The sequence below is a fragment of the Zonotrichia albicollis genome, chromosome 7 (assembly GCF_047830755.1).
Source record: "Zonotrichia albicollis isolate bZonAlb1 chromosome 7, bZonAlb1.hap1, whole genome shotgun sequence".
Taxonomy (NCBI): domain Eukaryota; kingdom Metazoa; phylum Chordata; class Aves; order Passeriformes; family Passerellidae; genus Zonotrichia; species Zonotrichia albicollis.
In genome coordinates, this window is record NC_133825.1 from 21,407,348 (window position 1) to 21,427,820 (window position 20,473).

Consider the following 20,473-nt stretch of genomic DNA (forward strand, 5'->3'; position numbering starts at 1 on the left):
GCCAGGCTTGGGTGATGCCTCCTCCATCCCCTGGTTCCTAAGGTTAAACCCCACCAAGGGCTTCTGCCCGGGGGTGGCCCCAGCATAGCCTGGCACACACCACGGCATTCAAGCCCTGGCAGCATGCAAAACCAGTGACTTCCACGTGCTCCTCCTAAACAGGTGCCTGCACAAAGCTTGAGAGGGTGGGATAATTAAGCCATGCCATATTTAGGAGGTCACCTCTATAGCCTGGATCTCAGAAGGGTTGGTAGGCAAGGCAGGCTGACAGAGAAATAATTACAGGCTCTGCTGTGTGCACTTCTTAGTGTGAACCTTGTGGGTTTGGGGTGATGATGGTTCATGATAAAATACTCCAGTTTTCCTGCCTGCTATTTTTCTTCCCCATGAGAAAAAAAATTTAGAAGTATCTTCAGAGCCTACTATTTCCTGCAAGAGGAAAATTTTCTGGAAATTTTCTGTAGACGAATATGTTCTGTGATGCCAGAAGTGATTTTCAGGGAAAGGTACATATGCAATTTCTGGACTAGCTTGTTGGTAGTTTTAATTTGAAAAGTTTTGGAGTTTCTTTCTAATAGTGATAGAATATTAACTTGAAGTAAAATCAGAGCAAAACCAGCCTTCTTTTGGTTGTTTTCTTGACCGTCTCCTAGTGTGCACACCTGAGCACGTATGTATGTTGTTCATATGACCAATATTCAGCCTCCCCTCTCTTACACAAGTGCCCCACTCAGTGCTGGCTGGAGGGAGATAAGAAGTCCCTTCAGGAGCAGGGGTCTGTACTTCAACAAAGGGCAAGACCATGTGTGTAACATTTGTTGTGACAATCCTTCTGAAGTGTAGCACACTGAGCCAAGGTCACCCTCGGTGTCCAGCTGAGGGGTGATGGGCTGCAGATGTCCTCTCAGATGTCCCCTCTGACCTTTAGTCAGCCCATGAGGAGGACAGGCACGAGGAGCAGGGCTGGCGACAGGCAGCCTCGTCCCCGGGCAGCGCAAAGCCGGCACAGCAAGTGGGAATGTGCCACCTTAGGGCAGCAGCTGCCCACGGGCTGCCACAGAAAGCATTCTGCAAGTGTCTCTGGTGCCATGCAGTGACTTATGAGCAAGCTGAAGTTCAGGGAACACACCTGCTGCATGAGACTTCTTTCATGTTAAAAAGACTGAGCTGGTAGAAAGAAGGAGGGAACTAGGGTAGGGAAGCAGACAAAAAGATCAGCCAAGTTCTGTAAAGGAAAGCACTGCTGTGGGAATGGCTGAGAGTCCAGCAGAACTGCCAGCACCCAGGCAGCTGCCATCGGTCACTGAGCTGAGACAGGGGACAGCAAGGCCGGGGAGCACACAGAATTCCCTCACTGCTGACAAGCACCCACGGGCACAGGTTCCCACTGTAAGGCAAATGTGTATGGCTTGAACAAATACTACAAACAGAGTTTGGGGAATTTCTTGGAAACCCTAGTGCTAAAGTCTACTACTTTGAATTAGTAATTGGGCTGCAAAACATGTGTAACGCATGATTTGAGCACTGAATGTGTCAGGCTGAACCTATGCTGATGTTCTGTAGGTCAAAACCCCTAAGAAACAGCAGGCAGTAATGAGGGCCCCATCCTTTCACTCTGCCTTATATGTGGCTCTGGCTCTCCCTCATCTCACACCGGCACACACTCAATTCCTCCAACCTGTCACATTTATCTTTGAAAGTGACTTCTCTAAGAAGTGGAGTATCTCTCTGCCTCTTTCCCTCTCAGCTCAGAAGAGCCTCTTCCATAACATAATAATGAACTCAAAATCTGTTGTATATACTTGTTCCCATGATTTTATGAAAAATTCAAGACAACTTTTACCTGCTTGCAGTGTGAGATGCTAGGACTGAGGTAGGGTGAGGAGAAAAGCTTGTCAAACCAATGACTGCATTTAATTTATGTTGCTTGTTTCTCCTCCTTACAGAGAGATGTACAAAAGAAAATTCAAGAGATCAGAATAAAAAAGCATGGCTAGATAGAGGGTGGCATTAGCAACAAAATGGGAAAGGACATTTTGTTTGTGTTGCAGCAGGATCTATTTTTAAGAGCTTCATGTAGTAAAATCACTTCTGGGATTAATTTTTCTAAAAAACAATAAAAAATAATGCCCAGGCTCACTGCAGAGAGCACAAAATAGTCCACTCCAGCCACTTCAGACAGGATGTATGGAAACAATCAGCATTAGGCTGAGGTAAGAACAAATAGAGGCAACTATCTGATGACGCAAAATAACAAGAGAGAAGAGCTGGATTTTGCTCAAGTAGCTTGAAAGAGGCAGTGGCATTGGAAGGATTATTAGGGATGATAGAAGTGATGATTTGTTTGACCTAGTACCTGCCCTAAATGGTGGCCATCTCTTTGAATATGAGTATCCCATTGAATATTTGCAGAACTCTCCTTGAAACAAAAAATGTGTTCAGATCTTCTCCGGATAGGGGGAGGCTGTTGTTACTACTGAGTCAGAGCTGGGGGGAGGGATCAGATGTCATTAAGTGTTCTGGAAACATGCTCTCTCTTCAACTGGCAGGAGCATCTCAAAGTGATTGGGTTTTTCTATGTATAGCTCTAATTAAAGGTCTGTGTTTCAATTAGTCTCTTGTTTTCCTGGCCTATAATGTCATATGTCTGTCAGAACATTTTGTTTCAAGCAGAAAGCTCACCTGTAAAGGGCCAGCCAGTGCATACACTGCTCTGAGCTATTTTTAGTAATAAATGAGGTGGGATTTTAAAAATTTATATGGGAACGAGGCATCCAGGTCCTAATGAAATTCACTTTGATGTCAGCATACAACCTATCAAGGAGCCTTCAAAGTGTCTCAAAGGGCAAAACACGGTAACACTGTTTCAAATTGATTTTCAAAGGTGAGTGGTCAACTTTGTTAGAACATTTTCAGATTTAAAAAATATTATAAAATTGACATTTCCTGACTACAGAAGTCCTCACAAGCTGAAGCTGGTTACACTCAGCCTGGTGCAGGTGCCTGTTCTTGTCAAACATTGTCTCTGTTAATGAGACAGGACCCTGGTTCCCCATGGGAAAAGCCCTTTTTTCCATGTCTAAGCTGATGAAATGATGGCTCTGCAGCATGCAGTGTGTGAGCAGCCATCATTAGTGCCATTCCCTGCGAGCCCCTCTGCCCTTCATGTGCCTGACCCTTCCCTCTGTTCCCCTGCCTCTGCTTTGGGCAGGTTATCTGACCCTGTGGGTCACCACAGAACGATTTTAAGCAGCATTGCAGTAGGAGAGCAGCAGGTGACACCTGTGAGCTGAGCAGGCAAGATGGAGCAGCTGCCTGCAGGTTCATTGCTGGGAAGGGTCACAGCCCCACCTCACTGCCATGCTTCATCTCAGGGATAAAGCAAAGTCCAAGCTGCTGCTGCTTGGCTTCTTCTGTGCTGCTTCAGAGGCTTTTGGGAGAAACTATGTATTTGACAAAGTTAAATGACACAGTAACTGAGAAATATATCTTTATTATTAGAATGTTTATATTCTAAAAACTTTGATCTGGGATTACAGTACAATCCAATTTCTTTCTAATTAACTAAACTGGCATTTGTTTAGCAAGTAAGTGTAAATTAGGCTTTGAAAAGTTTAAAAACATGCAACTTCTCTTACTCTTTTCCTCTTCCTCTCCCAAAAGGAAAACTTACAGTCAAGATTTTGGCATGATAAATAATAAAATAAACATCTCATTTGTGAAATAGTAGTTGCACTTAACTTTGGTGACTAACAGAGTAGATAGGCATTTAAAAATAAAAATATTCTTTCAGTGTAAAGTGGCTAAAGAAATGAATTAATATATATTTACTTTATTATCTTTCTAATGTTCACCTTTGTTATCTTCAAAGAGGGTCCTTTTTTTCAGGTTTGTGGAAGGATGTGGGAAGTAATAGAAAAAACTGGTTCGATTTTAGCTTGCCTATAAAAGTTGTTGTAACACACAATCTGACCCAAGCCCATGCAACACAATGAACAATTCCTTTTCACCACACACAATGCCTAGCATGAAGCCAAGTGTGGCCTTGTGACATAGTTAAATAAATATTGAAATATCATTACAACCTAAATACCTGAATTGGTTTTACACTGTGACTTTCTACTGAAACAGTGTTGAGAAACTTTTAAACATACATCTGATTGTTCCATATACACTATTTAAAATAAAAGTGAGGAATAATACTCTTTCTTCTCTCTGCTACTTTCTGGGAGCTCTGTACACTGACAAATGTATGACATCTGTAGTTACCTGATCCTAGCTGACTGATTGGTCATCTTCTGCTTTAAAAATATTGCAACTCAGGTGCTTATTGCAGCAGTAATCATAGTGATACACTGTCTTTTTATACTCAGTTCTGCTTACAGACACAGTTATAAAAAATGAAAAACATTTTTCACAAATCTTTGTACACATACTGTAAAAATCACCTTCCACAAAAACAATTTACATCTGTTATGAGCATTTAAAAAATAAATCACATAGACCTGTGTCATCTATCCTTTCTCTTTCTTGAGAAAACAAATCTCATCAGTAACATCATCAGGATGTTTATATCTGTAAACATGGCATGAGGATTCATGTCACCAAAATACTGTACACACAAAAAAGTCATCTTGATAAATAAATTCTCTAATAAATAAGGATCCTTTTAATTGGCACAAACCAGTGTAAACACACACATTTGTGTTCTGCAGTCATCTCCAACTGCCTTGCACTTGGGTTCTTAGTTCAAAGTCAGTGATCTCTCAGCCCTGTAAAGATTCTTCAGAGATAAAAATGTCAAGGATTTGGGTTATAATCATGGTTATTTGGGCCTCTCATGCCTGGGACCAAGCACAGACATTGAACACAATGGCAGGCAGTGCCACACTGCTTGAGCCTGTACTTGCTGCACCACAGCCGATCTCCTGCTGCTGGCATTGGCACTGAAACTCCTCCTCTGGCCCAGTCTGGCCTGTGAGTGTCGTGGCAGCTCCTGGATTCCTTGCTGCGGGACACCTCAGAGGAGCCCAAACTTGGACCAAAGAGATAACATGGCTGCCAGCAGGATCAAGGAGTTTGATGTATTTAATAAAAGATGGAAAAGTGCTTATAGCCAGAAACCCAGGGTAGCAATCTAGTGCTGCAAACAGCCTTCAAGGGACTTTGAGTAGGCCTTTTGCATCTGGGTATGTCTGTTAGTCACTGATCTCACACCTACCTAAGCTGGAAGATTGAGTATTTTGGTGCCGATTAAATGGATTCCTCTGAGCTTCAGGAATAACACAGATGGAAAATAATTTACCAGTTGGTTAGAGCATGCTGCCACTAAAATAATTAAACATACAGCCACAGTACTGCCCAGCAAGATAACTGCAGTCATTTAAAATAAGCTCTATAAATGACTAAATAAATAAATAAATACAGGAATAAATAGAAAAACCTCCATGTAAACTGAATAAAATGTCACTTCTTTTATAGCGCCCAAAGAGGGAATGGCATAACTAAATAATATAAAACTTCCATATGTATATATTTCTATATATTATATCTGATATGTTTTGGCATGGCCAGATGGATAGGAAAAAAGTAGGATGATTAACTTCATTCAATATTTGCTGTGTTGAAGCCAAGTTCCCGTGCTGCTGTACACTGCTCACCGTTCCTATAGTGGCTTGGCCTTCTTACCCATCTTTGATTTTGCACTCACTTTCCTGGCAGAGCAGACTGGCTCACCCTTCTTTTGTGCTCTCCATATTTCTCTTGGGCAATCAACAGGTTCATAGAAGCATTTCACTGGCTGCAAGCTGGCTTTTTCATCCTTTGCTTTTTTCAACAAGATCCTTCCTTTTTGAAAGGAATGAGGCTTTGCATCAGGGATGTTGTATGAAGTGTGTTGACTTCCTCGGCTCCTGAAATTAATAATAGTGATTATTAATAATTGTTATTCAGTCTTGCAAACTGACAGGTCCCCAAAATATCCCAAACTCTTACATTTTTAAAAACAAAAACAGTCTTGTTTTACAGAATGAGGCTGCATGTTAAAAACAGAGTTGTAAGATTAATTACATTCCTTAGTATACAAAAGCATTCCTTACTAAAACAACCCTTAGGTGTGTTACTGGTGCACTCTTCATGTGTGTTCCTCTGCACTTTGATTCTGATCAGCACTCTGCTGATTTTGGAGGGCTGAGACCTTACTGAGGTCTATACTTGGTGATCTGCAGGGACTTTAAAGATGCACATGTTCACATTTTGCAAAGAATGAACATCCCTTGGTCTTTGGAAGACCACACAGCACCAGTAAGAGTAGAAAGAAGGTGCAGGAACTGTAGGGACTTCTTTGTGCAATGTCAGGGCTGCCCTGGACTGCACCCAGGCCCCAGGGAGCTGCTGCTACAAATGGCCAATAGCTCAGGAAACTCCATGCTCTGCCTTTGTGCTGACCACACATCCAGGGAAACTTCAGCTTCCCTTTTAGGCTTTGATTTGAAACAGGAGAAGAAGAAAGGGGAATACAAAAACTGGTGGGAAGAAGGGTATGAAAGCTTAAAGGCCAAAGTAAGCTGAATTCTTTGTTGTCTCTGTGTTGGCTCAAACCCAGCAAGATTTGCAGAAATTGGTGAGCTCAGGTGGAGTGACAGCTAAGTGCCCAGTGGTGCAAAGGCTGAACCATGCACTCTGAAATATTACATCAAAACTGCAGTTCCACAGTTTAGCTAAGATCATTATAGTCCCTTTTAACATGATCTTGAAATGTTTTACAGCAGATACATTAGTGTAACAGCAGAACTATGAATGTAAGGCACCAGCTCATGTCTACCCAGCTCCTGTGACTGAAGAACAGATGTGCTGATGTACAAGCTGATCTCTTAAGGGATCCCACAGGGCTATTTTCCATAGCCTGTTATTTCTGAAAACCATGTATGTGTAGTATTATTTCTTCTAGGAGTTAAATCATATTGCATGCTTGACAAAGCCAGTTGTGGGAAAAGCTGTGGTTACTCATGTGTGTACAGTGTAAACCCTCCTGCTCTCTAGGAAAATGAGAAGTGTGTCATGGAAGTCTGTATTTGTTGGTACAAGGCAGTGAGGGCCACCTGTCATTGTAGGAACTAAGCCTGACCTATGTAACTGCATTACCTGCTTGGCAGCTTTGCTAAGCATATTTCACTAGGGGAGGTTTAGGGGGTGAAATGCTGTGCAGGTCCAAGCTGGAGCTTGCAGCTTGTGTCATCCTGGCCCGTGCAGGCCTGGGCTCTGACCACTTGCTGGGGTTTAGGAATGACCTGTGTAAATTGGAGTGGCCACTCCAGTTTACCATCAATTCTTGGGAATTGTTTTTTCCAGTCCATTACTCAGTTGTTGTTTAAAGATGCAGCTTTCTGTTTGTCTCAGATGTTGTTATAGTGAAGAAGCAACATCATTTATTCCCAAGGCATACACAGGCATTATTGTAGGTGATGTTAGGCAGTCCCCTGCTGCACTGAATGAAGCTACTAAAACCAGAAGGTCAAGGTCAATATGATCTCAGGGGCTACCTAAAGGGGCTAAACTGTACTTAAATTGAACTGTATGGTAGAGAAGATGGATGTCTGTCCCCAGTTCACAGTCAGGGTAAGAAAGTACCCAAGATGGAGGAAGATGCATGTGAAATGCAAAGCTGCCAGCTCCAGATGAGGAAATGCTTTTTCACTGAAAGCAGCAGCTCTGCAACATAAGTGACTGCAGAGAGTCTGAACTTCTCCTCACACATATTCCTAATCTGTTGTGTTATGGAGAAGGACTCGTGGGGATGCAATGGGAAAAAGTGCTGAACTTGTGTCCCCACAAGGAAAGGCTGCCCTGAAGAGGGGAGCAGTGCTGGCTGCCACTTGGCCAAGCAGCACCTGGTGCTCCAAACCACCTGCTGGGACTCATGACCAAGTCACAAAGACATGGGAGACCAACCCCAATTAGTTCTGCTGCTCCCAGGACAGCTGCTTGAGTAACCTGAGATTGTCAGTGCCCATGCTTGGTCAGGGCACTTGTTTGGTGATATGATTGTTACTGCCAGTTAGGAAATGACAACTGTCTCTCTCCTGCCTACAGAATGTTAAAGGTATTTTCAACTTCATTTGTGTGAGACAAAGAGATTCAACTCCTGCAGCTTTGCAATAGGCTATTATAGTCAGCAGGAAGGAGTAATTTGTTTAACAGAAAATTAGCATTCTTTATTTTCTTTAGAGAATATCTGATTTTAGTTTAGTTTCAGCAGAAATCTGGTTTTCCTCAATTACATGACATAAATAGAGACCATATGCAGGTCCCAACCTATAAGGTAAAATGTAAAAACAGAAATGCAAGCACGTCAACTTATTGCATTTAAGTTAAAAAAAAAGGAGATATACATACAGGCATCTGGGTTTCTTATTTAATGAAATGTCTGTAAACTGCAATGAAAACAAAGCCAGGTTATTATTATTACATTTTCAAGTAATGAAAGTACAAGGATAAAATATACACAATCTTTAAAATTGTATTTCCATTCTCACATGTTGAACTAGAACATTCAGGGAACAAACCAAAAAAGTCACCTCTTTTACAGATTATTACTCTTCCATCTTATGAACATGGTTTTAAAATTCATAATGTGTGAGTTGCTAGTGGTTGGATTTTCCCCATTATTTTTATTGTAACTATAATCAAAGTAAATTGCTAAAGAAGTGTGGGCTGAACAGAGATCTTTCTCATTAGATTAAACAATATGGATACAATGAGAAGTAATTATTGTGTTCGAGATAATTAATAAAGGCCAGTGGCTGAATAAGCTGTATGAAATTAACTTTCTCTCAGATCCTTTAATTTTTCAGTGATACATTTCCTTTACACAAGTGGCTAGGAAACTCCAGCTACAAGCCCTTGGCTCTGCCAGACTTGCACTGAAGGGTGGAGGGTGAGGACACAAACATTTCTCTCCCCCTGCTGCAAATCCTGAGACCAGCTAAGGACAGCATAGCTTCAATGCCAGGCCAAATTTGCATGACTTCATTTTTTCAGCAGTTTGGTTCACAGTGTGGAAACACTTTGTCTAGTCCCTCTTTTGGTTGGGGTCAGAAAAGGAGGTGTTTAATGCCAGCTCAGCTTAAATTGATTTTTTTTTGGTACTAAATAGGTTCTTTGTATTGCGCTCTCATCAGAGCTGCTACACTGAGCCTTTGAATATCATTTAATGAAGTCACTGAGACAAGTAAGTCAGATTTGGCATCTGAAAATGATTATGTTCTTGTAAATGTTCCTTCTGTCCCTGGTATTGTCCACACTTTGCAGATGGATTTTTGCCCAGCCTGACTTGGCTTGTCATCTGTCTTGGTTGGTGTCTGGAGCCATCTCATGGTGGACTTTCCTGTACCTCCTGAAGGTCAGGATGGTCAATATTTGGATGGATGGCCTTAGAGCAATGCTGAAGTCACCCAGAAAGCAGGGCAGGTACCTTAAAAATCAGAGCCCTCCCCAAGGGACAGTGCTGAGCCTGGCATTTTTTTAATATTTTAATATTATCATATTAACATTATGATAAACACATCCAGAGCAAGAGAGGTGATTTAATATTGAGGCCCATCTGTACAGTGCCCCATAATCTTCTCACAGATACTGTCTGAGATGCCTGCACTGCATTTCAGCTCATCTTACCTAAAGCTCTGGGAACATTTCCTTTCCACCACTGCATACCTGTTCAGTGCTGGGCATCATCAAATGCCTTCTTCTCACATGCCAGGGTGAGCAACTACTAAGCACAGGCAGCATGGGGTATTCAATTAAACTGAAATGTTCCTTCAAGTCCTGTGCCTAAAACTTGGCATATAAATGTAATGCATTTACATTTAATGCATTTACATGTAATGCATTAAAATACTGAGTTTAGGTATTAAAAATGAGGGCTTTAAGAGAAATAATGTATTTTAAAAAGTAATGTTCTTGGATTTCTAATCCATGGGATACAGGCCTGTGGGAATCCATTCACCATTTCTAAGAGTACCATGATAGGTAAACTAGCAGAGGCAAGATGATTTGCCAGCAAGCTGATGTGTCACCTATAGGGATCTATGTCTTTCCTGAAAATCTTCAGGCTTCCCAAAAAGACTGCCAAGTCACTTTTAAAAAAGTGTTCATGGCAAAGGCAACAGCAGCAATAGCCAAAGCTGGAAAAATTTTAAATAACTATCAAACATTTCATTACTCTCTGCTCTCCCTTTATCGTCTTTGGCTGTTGCTGCTTTCACAAATGCACATCTGCCTGCAGCAGTGCTTAGCCTGAGCCACCAAGCCCACCCATAACCCAACTCTGGCAAAGGGAAGGGCAGTGCTGGCTTACCACGTGCTCGCTGATGTCAGTGTGGTTGCACACCATCTGCTGGCTTTGGTAATATTCCAGCTGCCTCTCTGCCAGATCCACGCGCTGCAACAGGTTCTCGATGAAGTGCTGCAGCCTGGCTTTCCCCCGCACTTCTTTTTCTGCTGCTTCTTCCAGGAAGTGGTTGAAAGTAACAACTTCTCTGCAAGATGGAAACATTGCAAGGAGGCCACGTTTAGATAACAGCAGCTCACTGGTCTCACCGATGTCAAAAATTACTGGTGCTTCTCCAGTTTGTCATGGAGTGGCTAATTACTGTCCTCCACCACTGTCAAAAGATTTCAACTTTTTTGTGGACAAAGTGAAGATCTGGAACCCTGAATGCTGAATTTAGGTTCATGGGCAGTGGGTTTGGGGTGAGGTTTTTTCATTTCATTTGGTCTCTTGGAATTAGTCTTTAGTGGCCCACAGGGCAGAAATATGATTAAGCATCACATCTCAAAGTATCTGGAGACAGCTGTATCTTCTTTCTCTTTTTTTATTCAACTATTAGAGAATATTAGCTCTGAAATGTGAAGAGAAACAGATGAACTCCCAAATTGATCTTTTCATTTCATCACAATCTAACAATGGTCACTTAATGTTGCTGTTGGGGTGGTTTCTAACTCAAAAGAACTTCTGTGGCCATTGAATTTAATTTTGACTGCATTACTACAAGAATGTCCAAGTGTGGTGTTATGACCTGGAGGCAGAGGGAGCATGGGAGATTAACAGATAATCTACAGATTATAGAGCAGGGAGCACATGTGTGGGAAGAACAAGTTTTAGGTAAGGAGTTTAGGAATGTGTCTTGGTGTCCTGTCCGGTAACCCAACTGGAAGAAACAGAGAGCACCAGTGACTGTGAAAGCTCTCAGCTGAGCCACTGCTCATTTCTAAGTTCTCTGCATACTTACTATCAGTAATCAGGACACCACCTGGACCTCCCATGTCAAAGGATTATTTTGGTGGAAGAAGTTTGGTTGTAGATTGAAGCACGTATTACAAGAGAGGACAAATCTGAACATGTAGCAGTTCCCTGTTTAATAAATGCCTGGATAAATATTTCTTACTCTGCCAGGGAAGCCATGATAATTTTCGCTTTGTACAAAAAGGGTGGGAGTTGATGGAACTTGCCAAATGAGAAAGGGCATGATTGCTCAGTAGAAATACATTGCCTGAGGAAAAAGCATTTTAAGTAGAAACTATGAAACAGTTTGTGGCAGAAATAACCTTTCAAAGCTTAGATTGTTTATAACAAATCCAAAGTTTCTCTGCATTTTGTTGTTTTAACTCAGCATAGTTGCAGTTAATTGGTTTAATGGAGTATAGTTGTTTCAACAGTGAGCTGCTTTGTGCTAAGAGTCAGGCATGAGTGGTCAGCCCTGGAAATTCACCACCTAGGATTCAGGCTGTGCCTGCCTGCTGCATACTCCAGCAGAGTTCTGTTTGCATGGCTGATCTAATGGCAGGAATCAGGTAAAAACAAGCATGTATTGTTTGGATGAAGAATGTGGATGAGTAATAGTTTATACTAACTCACCCATAAAATCTGGCTTAAGAAACAGAGAGGTAACTTGTTTGTTAAACTCAGCTAATCCATTTCATTTCAAGGCTCTGAACAGTTTAGTGATTATTAGCTTGCCCAGAACAACCTGATACTAGAGAGCCACTAGGGAATGCTTAGGGAGAAGCCAATCTACACTCATTAAAGTACATTTTAAGGGTTTATTGTCACCACACTGTAACTTCTTTGACTTCATAACTTATGATTAACTTCACTTCATTAGTCAGTTCATATACTTTTGGGTGAATGTAGGAGCAACTGAAGTCCTTGCTGTTTCATCAGGGTCCTCTTTTACAGGGGACAGGGAGCTCAAGAGGACAGCAACTGAGCAGGTTGGCTCCAAATCCCTCTCCTTTTGGGTAAGGAAGAGCTGTGCACAGCCTGGCAGGCTGCTGACCCGCCAGTGGGAAGGTGGGAGAGTGGGGAGCTGCCAGCCTGGGACACCATGAGCATGTCCCTCCCAGGGACTCAGTCAGCTTCTGAGTTTGGCTGCAGCAGGAGGCCACAAACATGAGAAGCTGGCATTTTTTTAAAAGAATGATAGTTTCAAGAATGTTAACATTTGTAATTATCTCAGCAAAGGTAATTAGCAAGAATTCATTAGTTGCCTGTTCTATGGCACAAATAATCACGAAGGGATTTTCCTTTCCTACAAATGTCTCATTAATATACCATAAGGAGACCAGGGGGGAGCAGAGTTTTTTCCGTAAGATCTAGATAACTGTCAGGAGGAGAAGAGACTCATAATGTCAATAAACTCCCTAGTATTGTCCTTGCTTTCTAGACTAAAGATAACTTGGCATCCTACATGCCATTATTTTTAAGAACTGCTATTGGCAGCAATAGTAGCATACCCATAACTTCTCTCTGTTTAGCTGCCTTTGTACAGCCTATGTACCTACCTTTAATAACTTTAATCTAAACGTTTTCCTTTGGGCTGAAATGCACTCTGTAAATTCCCTTTGGAAAGCCAGGAGCCAGAACACACCCACACAGCAGGGCTCTGTCACACACCTTGCACTGATAAGCAGCAATTCTGTTAGTTCAGCTACTTTCTTTGTTTCTAATTCATTCTCATCTCTCAGAAGAACAAGATCAAGCCCTAAGGAGTGACTGCTAATAAGTCTCTCTACTTGCTCCAATATTTCTTCCTCAGAGAGCTCACTCCTTGCCCAGCTATGCCTTGGTTACCTGAAGGGAGTTCCCAGAAGAATTTTTAGCCTCCTCCCACTGTGAACAATAGGGAAATGATTCAAAGAACTCCTGTAGCTTCCTGCAGCTGCTGTTTATCTGTCTAATTGCCCTTCTTGTCTCTTGTAGTTTGCCCAGACTTTTTCTTAACCATAATGAGGACCCTTTCCCTTCAATTTTATTTCTGGATATCTGTGATGATTTTTTTTTGCTTATATTCTTTATTGTACTTTCAATTTATTTCTCCAGACCTCTGCCAAATTTTTGAGGATTATATGACAGGATTCTTGTCTTTCACTCTCTACTCTCATGCTTGTGGAAAGATGGGTGTTCACAGAAGTCTGACACTGCTCTTCATGAAGTCAGGGGGAAGCTGAAGCCATGAATATTGTGGGGCCCACGTGGTAGGGGCATAAACCAGAGCACAGCAGCATGGGCCCACTGGGCTCTGTGTCCTGACAGCACAGCCTTGTGAGCAGCATTCACCTGAAACAGGAGCAACTTTGTTAAAGTGGCTCACACCTGAGGTGTTGCCCTTCTAACAAGAGGTCTCTGCTACCCTGCACTGACTATTCTACATCTGGAGCATTTCTGTTATACTGAGGAAAGGTTCCATGGAGTTATTAACTCCCCCTGAGAGCTCTTCTGCTCTCAGCATCATCTCTCTACTGCTCTGCTCCTCTGCCCAGCAGACTCCGGCCCCCTTCCCCCAGCTCTGCACCCTGGCACTTGCTTACAGGGGTGAGAAACAGCTCCTGATACTGTATGTTCTGAGTGTGTAGATGATGCTCAATGCACCCTAGATCTCTTACATTTCTATAATTTCATCTCTTCACAGTTTACTATTCCAACACTAAGGTATAGTGTATGCAGAATATTTACAGGGCTGTGACTGGGCAGCAGGGAGAAAACTGGATTTCTTGCTTTGTCCTGGGGGATGCTCATTCAGATGAAACCTTTAGGAAGAGGGAATTGCTCCTGCTGCCTGGAGAGCAGGGATTGTATTGAGCTGCCAGCAGCAGGATGAGACAAGTGAGAGGGAAAGACAAGGGGGATGCAGCCTGGGAGGTGTCCAAGAGGAGCAGGAGATGCCTGTACTGCCAGAGTGTCAGAAAGGAGTTCTTTGAGAGCCAGAGGAGTCCAGGGGAAATTTACTGTAGTACAGCAAGCACCTCAGAGGTGTTCAGCTGAAAAAACAAGTGGAGGGAGAGGAACTCACTGTAAGTAAGGCTTGCTGCCAAAGCTTTTATTTTAATTTCACTCTGCCAGGCAGTTCACCTGTTACAGTTAACTAGACTTAAGTAGTTTGGCATTTTGCATCCCAACTGCAGCCTAGCCCAAAAAACTTCTTTATGGAGGCTGTTACCATGAAACAACTTGAGATGTGGTAAATAAAGTTATAAATCATAGGCTGAGTATGTGACATTTATTCTTGTGCCTTTACCACTGGATTATTCAGCGCTCCTTTAGGATGAGCGAGCTGCAGTTCTTGTTTACTGGAGCAGTTGGCAGCACAGGGATCCTGGGAGATGCTCAGTGTTTTTATGACTTTCAGCAGCTAAGAGTGACATGCACTGACTAAAAGCAGAGGGTGGGACAGCCCCAGCTCCTTAACACCTGACAAGAAGGGCTAATGAGTTCTCACATTGCAAGCAAGCCCTCCCACGGATGCATAGCACTGGCCCCAGGACTGTGCACAGCCACACTGACACCTGCAGCTGCTCTGGAGGTGGAGATAAGCACAAGGCTCCATGCAGGTTTTGCATCCAATATCACATCACTTTGGAGAATCACATTTAGCATAACTGTCTAAAATCAATAGAAAACCAAACCATTGTTTTACCTGAAGGTGGGAAAATTCCTATCACAGTAAGTAGCAAAGTGATTTACTTCTCAAAATATTTAATATGTATATTCATTAAGTATTAATGCCACTGACCTTATCCATCACCCAACTGGTGTTTTTGCCTGAAGGCTGCTGTTATTCATTAGGTTGTGGTTTCACATTACCACATCACTAAAAGCACATTTGATTTAAGAGATTCACACCTCCTCCCTCAGAAAGTTATTGTACCCATTCAGTGGGCTGTGCTCTAGACAGAGCCCTGAATTTACTGAGTGACACTGAGGATTTTAAGCTTTATTTCACAGAGCCATTCTGTGGGACAGTCATGCTAGGCTTAAACCTGTGCAGCTGCATGGGGGGGAGTAATCTCTTGAGTAGGAAGATGAAAGGAAACAGGAAAGAGGGAGCAGGATTACCTAAAACTGAGGGTGGTAGAACAATGTGTAATTGTAGTTGTACTGTGCTTAAAGCAAATCGAAACTGTTTTGTGGTATAATTGAAACCCCTTTTTGAGGGAAAGCTGTTTTAAAGCACAAATTGCAGTGATGTCTAAAAGCCAGATCTTAATGCCATTGTCAAGATGTTATCTGCACAGATAATTTCATTAATTGCAAACTTAAGGTGAAGCCACTGGCAAGAATAACTACTGCCCACAACAGCTATTCTGAATTAATCCTTGCATTCCAGGCTATGTCAAAGCAGAGGCATGGCCAGTCTCAAAACAAATGCATTAGACTGGTTAGAGAAATGACTGTTAGAGATATGGCAAGGTACAACATTAATGATCTTACTCTGTGATTAGGAGACAAAGTGAAGCTGTTTAAATTTACCACTGAAGGTAGATTCCAGCCAAAGACCATCCCTTCTTACCCTGTTCAAACTTACTGAAAATCAAACTCTGCCAGTTTCAATTTTCTTACATTACATCCAGAAACAAGCCTCTCAGTGTCCTCTAGCAGTTAAGTTCATAGCTGGTTTTTGTTTCAATGGTTTTCTTGGTATCTTATTCAACAAAGTCTTATGCCCTTTGGGCATGCTTCTGTGTTATCTTTAAGATCACAGCGCTCACTGTGAGTTGCATTCTCCTTCATCAAACATGGAATAATCCCTTTCAGGGCACATTTTCTAATTAAATAATTCCTTTGTTCAGCAGCTCTGTGCTTAGAGTAATACTATTTCAGCTATGCATTAATATAGTCAGTTGTACCTCCTACAGTCAGCTGTCCTACCCCTCATCAGAGTTCACCTCCACGAGGGCCTCACACCAGTATCAGCACATACCTGCATGCATATTGGCACTACCGTTTTTGTAAGGGAACAAAGAAAATTTAACTAAAATGGTATCTTCACTTCATTGCTGTCTTTGTTGGACTGCTAAAGGCCTTATTTAAAACAAACAAAAAATAATCAACTGACAAGTCTAAAGAAATAATCCTCATCCCGTGCTTCAAATAGGCAGCCCTGTTCCAGCTGATGGTCTAAACCAACATTCAGATGTTTCAGGGAAGGTGTTTTCTTTTTTCTGCTGCTAAGAGGAAAAGATTTTCAGCTACACTAGCTCAATACCAATGCTAATTTTAGGAAAAAGTTATCCATATTCACAAGATTGCTTATGGAAAAAAAAATCCAAAGAAACTGATGAAAGCATTTATTTCTGAAGGTCAGCAAGTATCAAAGCAGTCCCTAAGGGATGCCTCTGACTTTCCACAATCTGCAGTGAGAACTGCTTCTGCAATTTCCATTATGCAGTCTTGTTTGGCTTTCTAATCATCTGGATCTCTTCCAGAAATCAAAGCCAAAGCTGAGATCCTAATTTTTGAAGGACAATGTCTTCTCAGCACACCAAGTAAGTTTTGAACACAAAAAGGATTGAATGTACAGGCAGGTCTCAGAGTTTACCAACAGCCTATGAGGAAGCCAGACAAGTGTCACTGTTGCTACCAAAGTCAGGAACTTTTTCTCTACTAGAGCACATCACCCAGTGCCTCCCTGCTGCTGGAGTAAAGCTAACTGTCCCAGGCATTTTAGAGAATCAGCTCTGAAAAGCTGCTCTAGAACTACCAGTCCTGCTCTTACAGAGCATTTTTTATACCTACCTTCCTTCTCAATTTGCTAATTATACAATGACCTTTCAATTGGAAAGACAACCAGTGCATTTTTCTATGGCACTATGCCTTGTTATCCCCCAAGATGGGAAATGAAGGAATCATCTAAATGAGAAAAAAACCCAACACACTTCCAGTTTTTCCTAAGCGAATTCAACCTGTTCTTCCACACTGCCTACCCTCCCAGTGTCCTCAGAGAAACCTCGGAGGCAATGCTGTGGGAATGGGCACAGACACAGGCAATAACAAATTCTGACTGCCCTCTTCCCCCCTGGTACTCAGGGCTGCTGTTCTTGCATCCCTACCCACTGCCATGCATTACACATTTACCTGCAGAAGTTAACACACTGCTGTGTAAGAGCTGTTCTCTCATTCCTATTGCTGCACTTGCTTTCAAGGCTTTTTGTTGAAAGTGGAAGCAAAACCCTAAAGAGCAACACTCTGTGAAGTATTCTGTGAGTACTCCGTGAAGTCTCTTGTGCAGCTGCTCTTTTGGTTCATGTTTCTAGCCAAGTAACCTTCAGCCTTCCCTGTAACATCAACTTAGGAGCTACCTCATCATTTGTTTATGCATTCACTCTCCTCCTTTCAAGACAAGAATTCTAACAGCAGAGATCTGAGCTCCTGCCCCTTTCCTGAGCCTGGCAATGTCCTAGTGTGAAGGACAATGTTTTCCCACTTCTCTTTCTGTGTTCAGTCTCTTCTGGCCTCAGAACACCAGCCTGACAGTGCTGTTGGTAAATAATCTGCCAAAGAGCATGTGGCCTCTTCCTTGTTCCTTTTCCTAATACAGTTAAAAATCACAACTTGAGCTGTCTTTTTCTTTCCAAAGATCAGTGTCCTGTGCCATCCTCCCACATCATACCCATTCTTTCTACCCAGATGACTCAACTGCCCCTTTCCTCTTTTCCCACAAGGTCTTTTCTTCTTCTGCAGCACTGCAGAACTTTGGGTTTGTCCCACTGAATGGTTTCTTTCTCCCAACAGTCATTTTTTTTCCTTTTGAGATCCTAGACTTGATTTTTAAAAACACAATCTGCCTTTAGTTTGGGGTAAGATTCATGCCACTAAACTTGAGATATCTGAAATTCTGCATCTAGCCTAAGACAGCTGCTTACCTGAGGTCTCCTGGTGGTCTGCAGAGGGAAGAAGAATCTTCACAGAGCAATCCCTCCTGCTCTAAAATACTTTTCTAGAGGAAATAGGATGACTTACTGTGAAAGAGCCCAGGAGGGCAGTCTGGCTAGATGGGAATACCAAAACTGCTTGAAACTATGTTATCTGCATGGCTTCCCTCCAGCATATTTTCAAATCTGCCTCAGTTACACTATTCAGCTTCACCTTAAGTCTTTCAGTCTTCTCCTCCATGAGGATCACCTCATACTTTAAAATCAGAGGCTCTGTTGAATATCCCTTCAAAGATCTGAGAGGCTCAAATCCCACCACTTTTATGTATCCTCTCTTCTGGAAAATCTCTAGCTCTGCTTCAAGATAGATGGCTCCTACTGATCCTCATCTTTTCTTTCTTGTCCTTAGACTACAGGAAGGAATGATGAAAGCCCTCCAAACTTCCTACACTGAACTCCTACACCACCTTCCTTATTTCTTGTAAGATCAGTGTCATGGCAACTACCACTTCTCATCTTCTTTTTGTAAGCTGATGAATTGGTTTAGAGGCATACCATTACCAAGGCTCTTTATTTCTATTTCTCTAAAATAAGTTGTGTTGCTCTGAAAAGCCTGAAAGGTTTCAGCAAGTGCTGAATAAACTAAGTAGTTCATGTATAAATTATATATCAGCTATCACTACATTTTTAATGGATGCATCATGAATGTATTTTTAGATGGCTTAGGTTAGTCAGAACTCTGGCATCTGCTTCCCAATCCCATATAAGTGATTCCTGTTCCACAGTTCTGTGTCCATCTAAAACACTGGACATGAACTACTGGGACATGGCCTTTTCAGCACTGTCACCAGTAAAGCTTCATTGATGCACAGGAGACTGTGCACTCCACAGGCTGACCATGGTGAGAAGGCTTAAGGGAAAAGGTGCTATTAGGTATTCTTGCACACTTCATCCAGACTTATCCACCCATCTCTTCTTAAAAAGACAATGCTTTAAAGGTGGCAGTGTAAATCACATTACATGTTGATGAGAGCTTCTACTTGTCCCTATCCCCATGAAACCAGAGGCACAACACAGGCATTAGAAAGTGTAGAAGTTAGTCACTGGGGAGCCAAGCTGAAAGCCACCTGCTCAGGGAACTGTCCACTGCCCTGTTAGTCACTGGGGAGCCAGGCGTGAAAGCCACCTGCTCGGGGAGCTGTCCACTGCCTTTCAGGGGACACGGTCACATGGCTATAACTCCAGCAATATAGTGATCTGAAGCGGTGAGCTCCAGGCCCTTTCACAATCAGCAAGCAACTGAGCCATTCCCTCTCTTCTCCCCCAAGGGCTGTCACTCACGCAGGAGCTGGCCAGCCCTCGCCAAGCCATCGGCACTCGCCTCCCCACTTACTCCTCTTTGCGGTGAAGCTCCTCCTCGGACTCGCTGAGCCGCTGCTTCAAGGCTGCGATCATCTCCACCGCCACATCCACCTGCCTGCTCAGGGCCCGCTCTCGCCGCTGCACCTCCTGCTTCTTCTGGGACAGCTGCACGAACGCTGCCCGCACCTCCAGCAGCTCCGCCGTCTTCTGGGACAGCTCTTTGGTAAGCTTGTCGATCCGCTTCTCGATCGTTTTGTCCACGGCCTCTACCATCCTGTTAAACTTTTCTCTGACGTGTGCCTCGAAGGAGGCTTTGGAATCAGCGGCCGAGAGGCCGGGTTTGGAAAGCTCGCTGGGAGACTCGGCCGACACATAGTTGGCCAGGAAGGAGCCGGGCCGCTCGGCCGCCAGCTCCCGCGGCTGCTCGCCCTTGCCGCTCCCGCAGGACGCGCCGCCCAAGTTCAGGTAGGGCCCCCCGGGCTGCGCGGCAACGCCGCCGGGGCTGCCCGGGCTGCCCTGCGCTGCGGGCTCCGGCGGAGACACCGGCTCCGCGTCCTTCAGCGGGGAGAACAGGCTGCTCCTGGCCAGGAGGCTGCTCTCCTGGAAGCTGTGGCTGTACTCCAGGTGCACCCGCAGCGAGGACAGGCTCCGGAACCTGGTGTGGTCGCCGCATCGCGGGCAGCGGAAGGGGAGGCTGACGCCGCCGAGCGGCTCCGGCCAGGGGTGCCCGCCTTCATCCCGGGCTGTCTGTTGCATTCCTCGCCGGAGGGAACGGCCCGCGTCCGCGCCCCACGGGAAACTTGGGAAACTTTCCCGGCGATTCCTCAGGGGTACCGCGCCATCTCCGCCCGGGGACGCGCCCACCCGGCGCGGCGCTCCGGCCGCACGGCCCCGCCGGCTGCGC

The 20,473-nt window shown here is 43.5% G+C and overlaps 2 protein-coding genes across 6 annotated transcripts in view; one reads left to right on the forward strand and one right to left on the reverse strand.

Moving 5' to 3' along the window:
* Positions 1 to 3,477: 3,477 nt before the first annotated feature.
* Positions 3,478 to 20,325, reverse strand: ZNF365 (zinc finger protein 365). Its single transcript, XM_005488072.3, has 4 exons — positions 19,601 to 20,325; positions 10,355 to 10,535; positions 8,395 to 8,432; positions 3,478 to 5,912 (listed from the first exon to the last, which is right to left on the reverse strand). The coding sequence occupies exons 1-4, from the start codon at positions 20,323 to 20,325 to the stop codon at positions 5,666 to 5,668; spliced, it is 1,191 nt and encodes a 396-aa protein (XP_005488129.3). The 3' UTR covers positions 3,478 to 5,665.
* Positions 19,655 to 20,473, forward strand: part of RTKN2 (rhotekin 2) — a 63,329-nt gene continuing 62,510 nt past the window's right edge. For 2 of the 5 annotated variants that reach the window (XM_005488062.4, XM_014267751.3), the window contains exon 1: positions 19,655 to 19,792. The gene's annotated coding sequence lies outside the window, so the exon portion shown is untranslated. Of the gene's footprint in view, positions 19,793 to 20,261; positions 20,400 to 20,473 lie in introns of those variants that run through there. The other 3 variants (XM_074544587.1, XM_074544589.1, XM_014267756.3) reach the window with 2 other exon arrangements.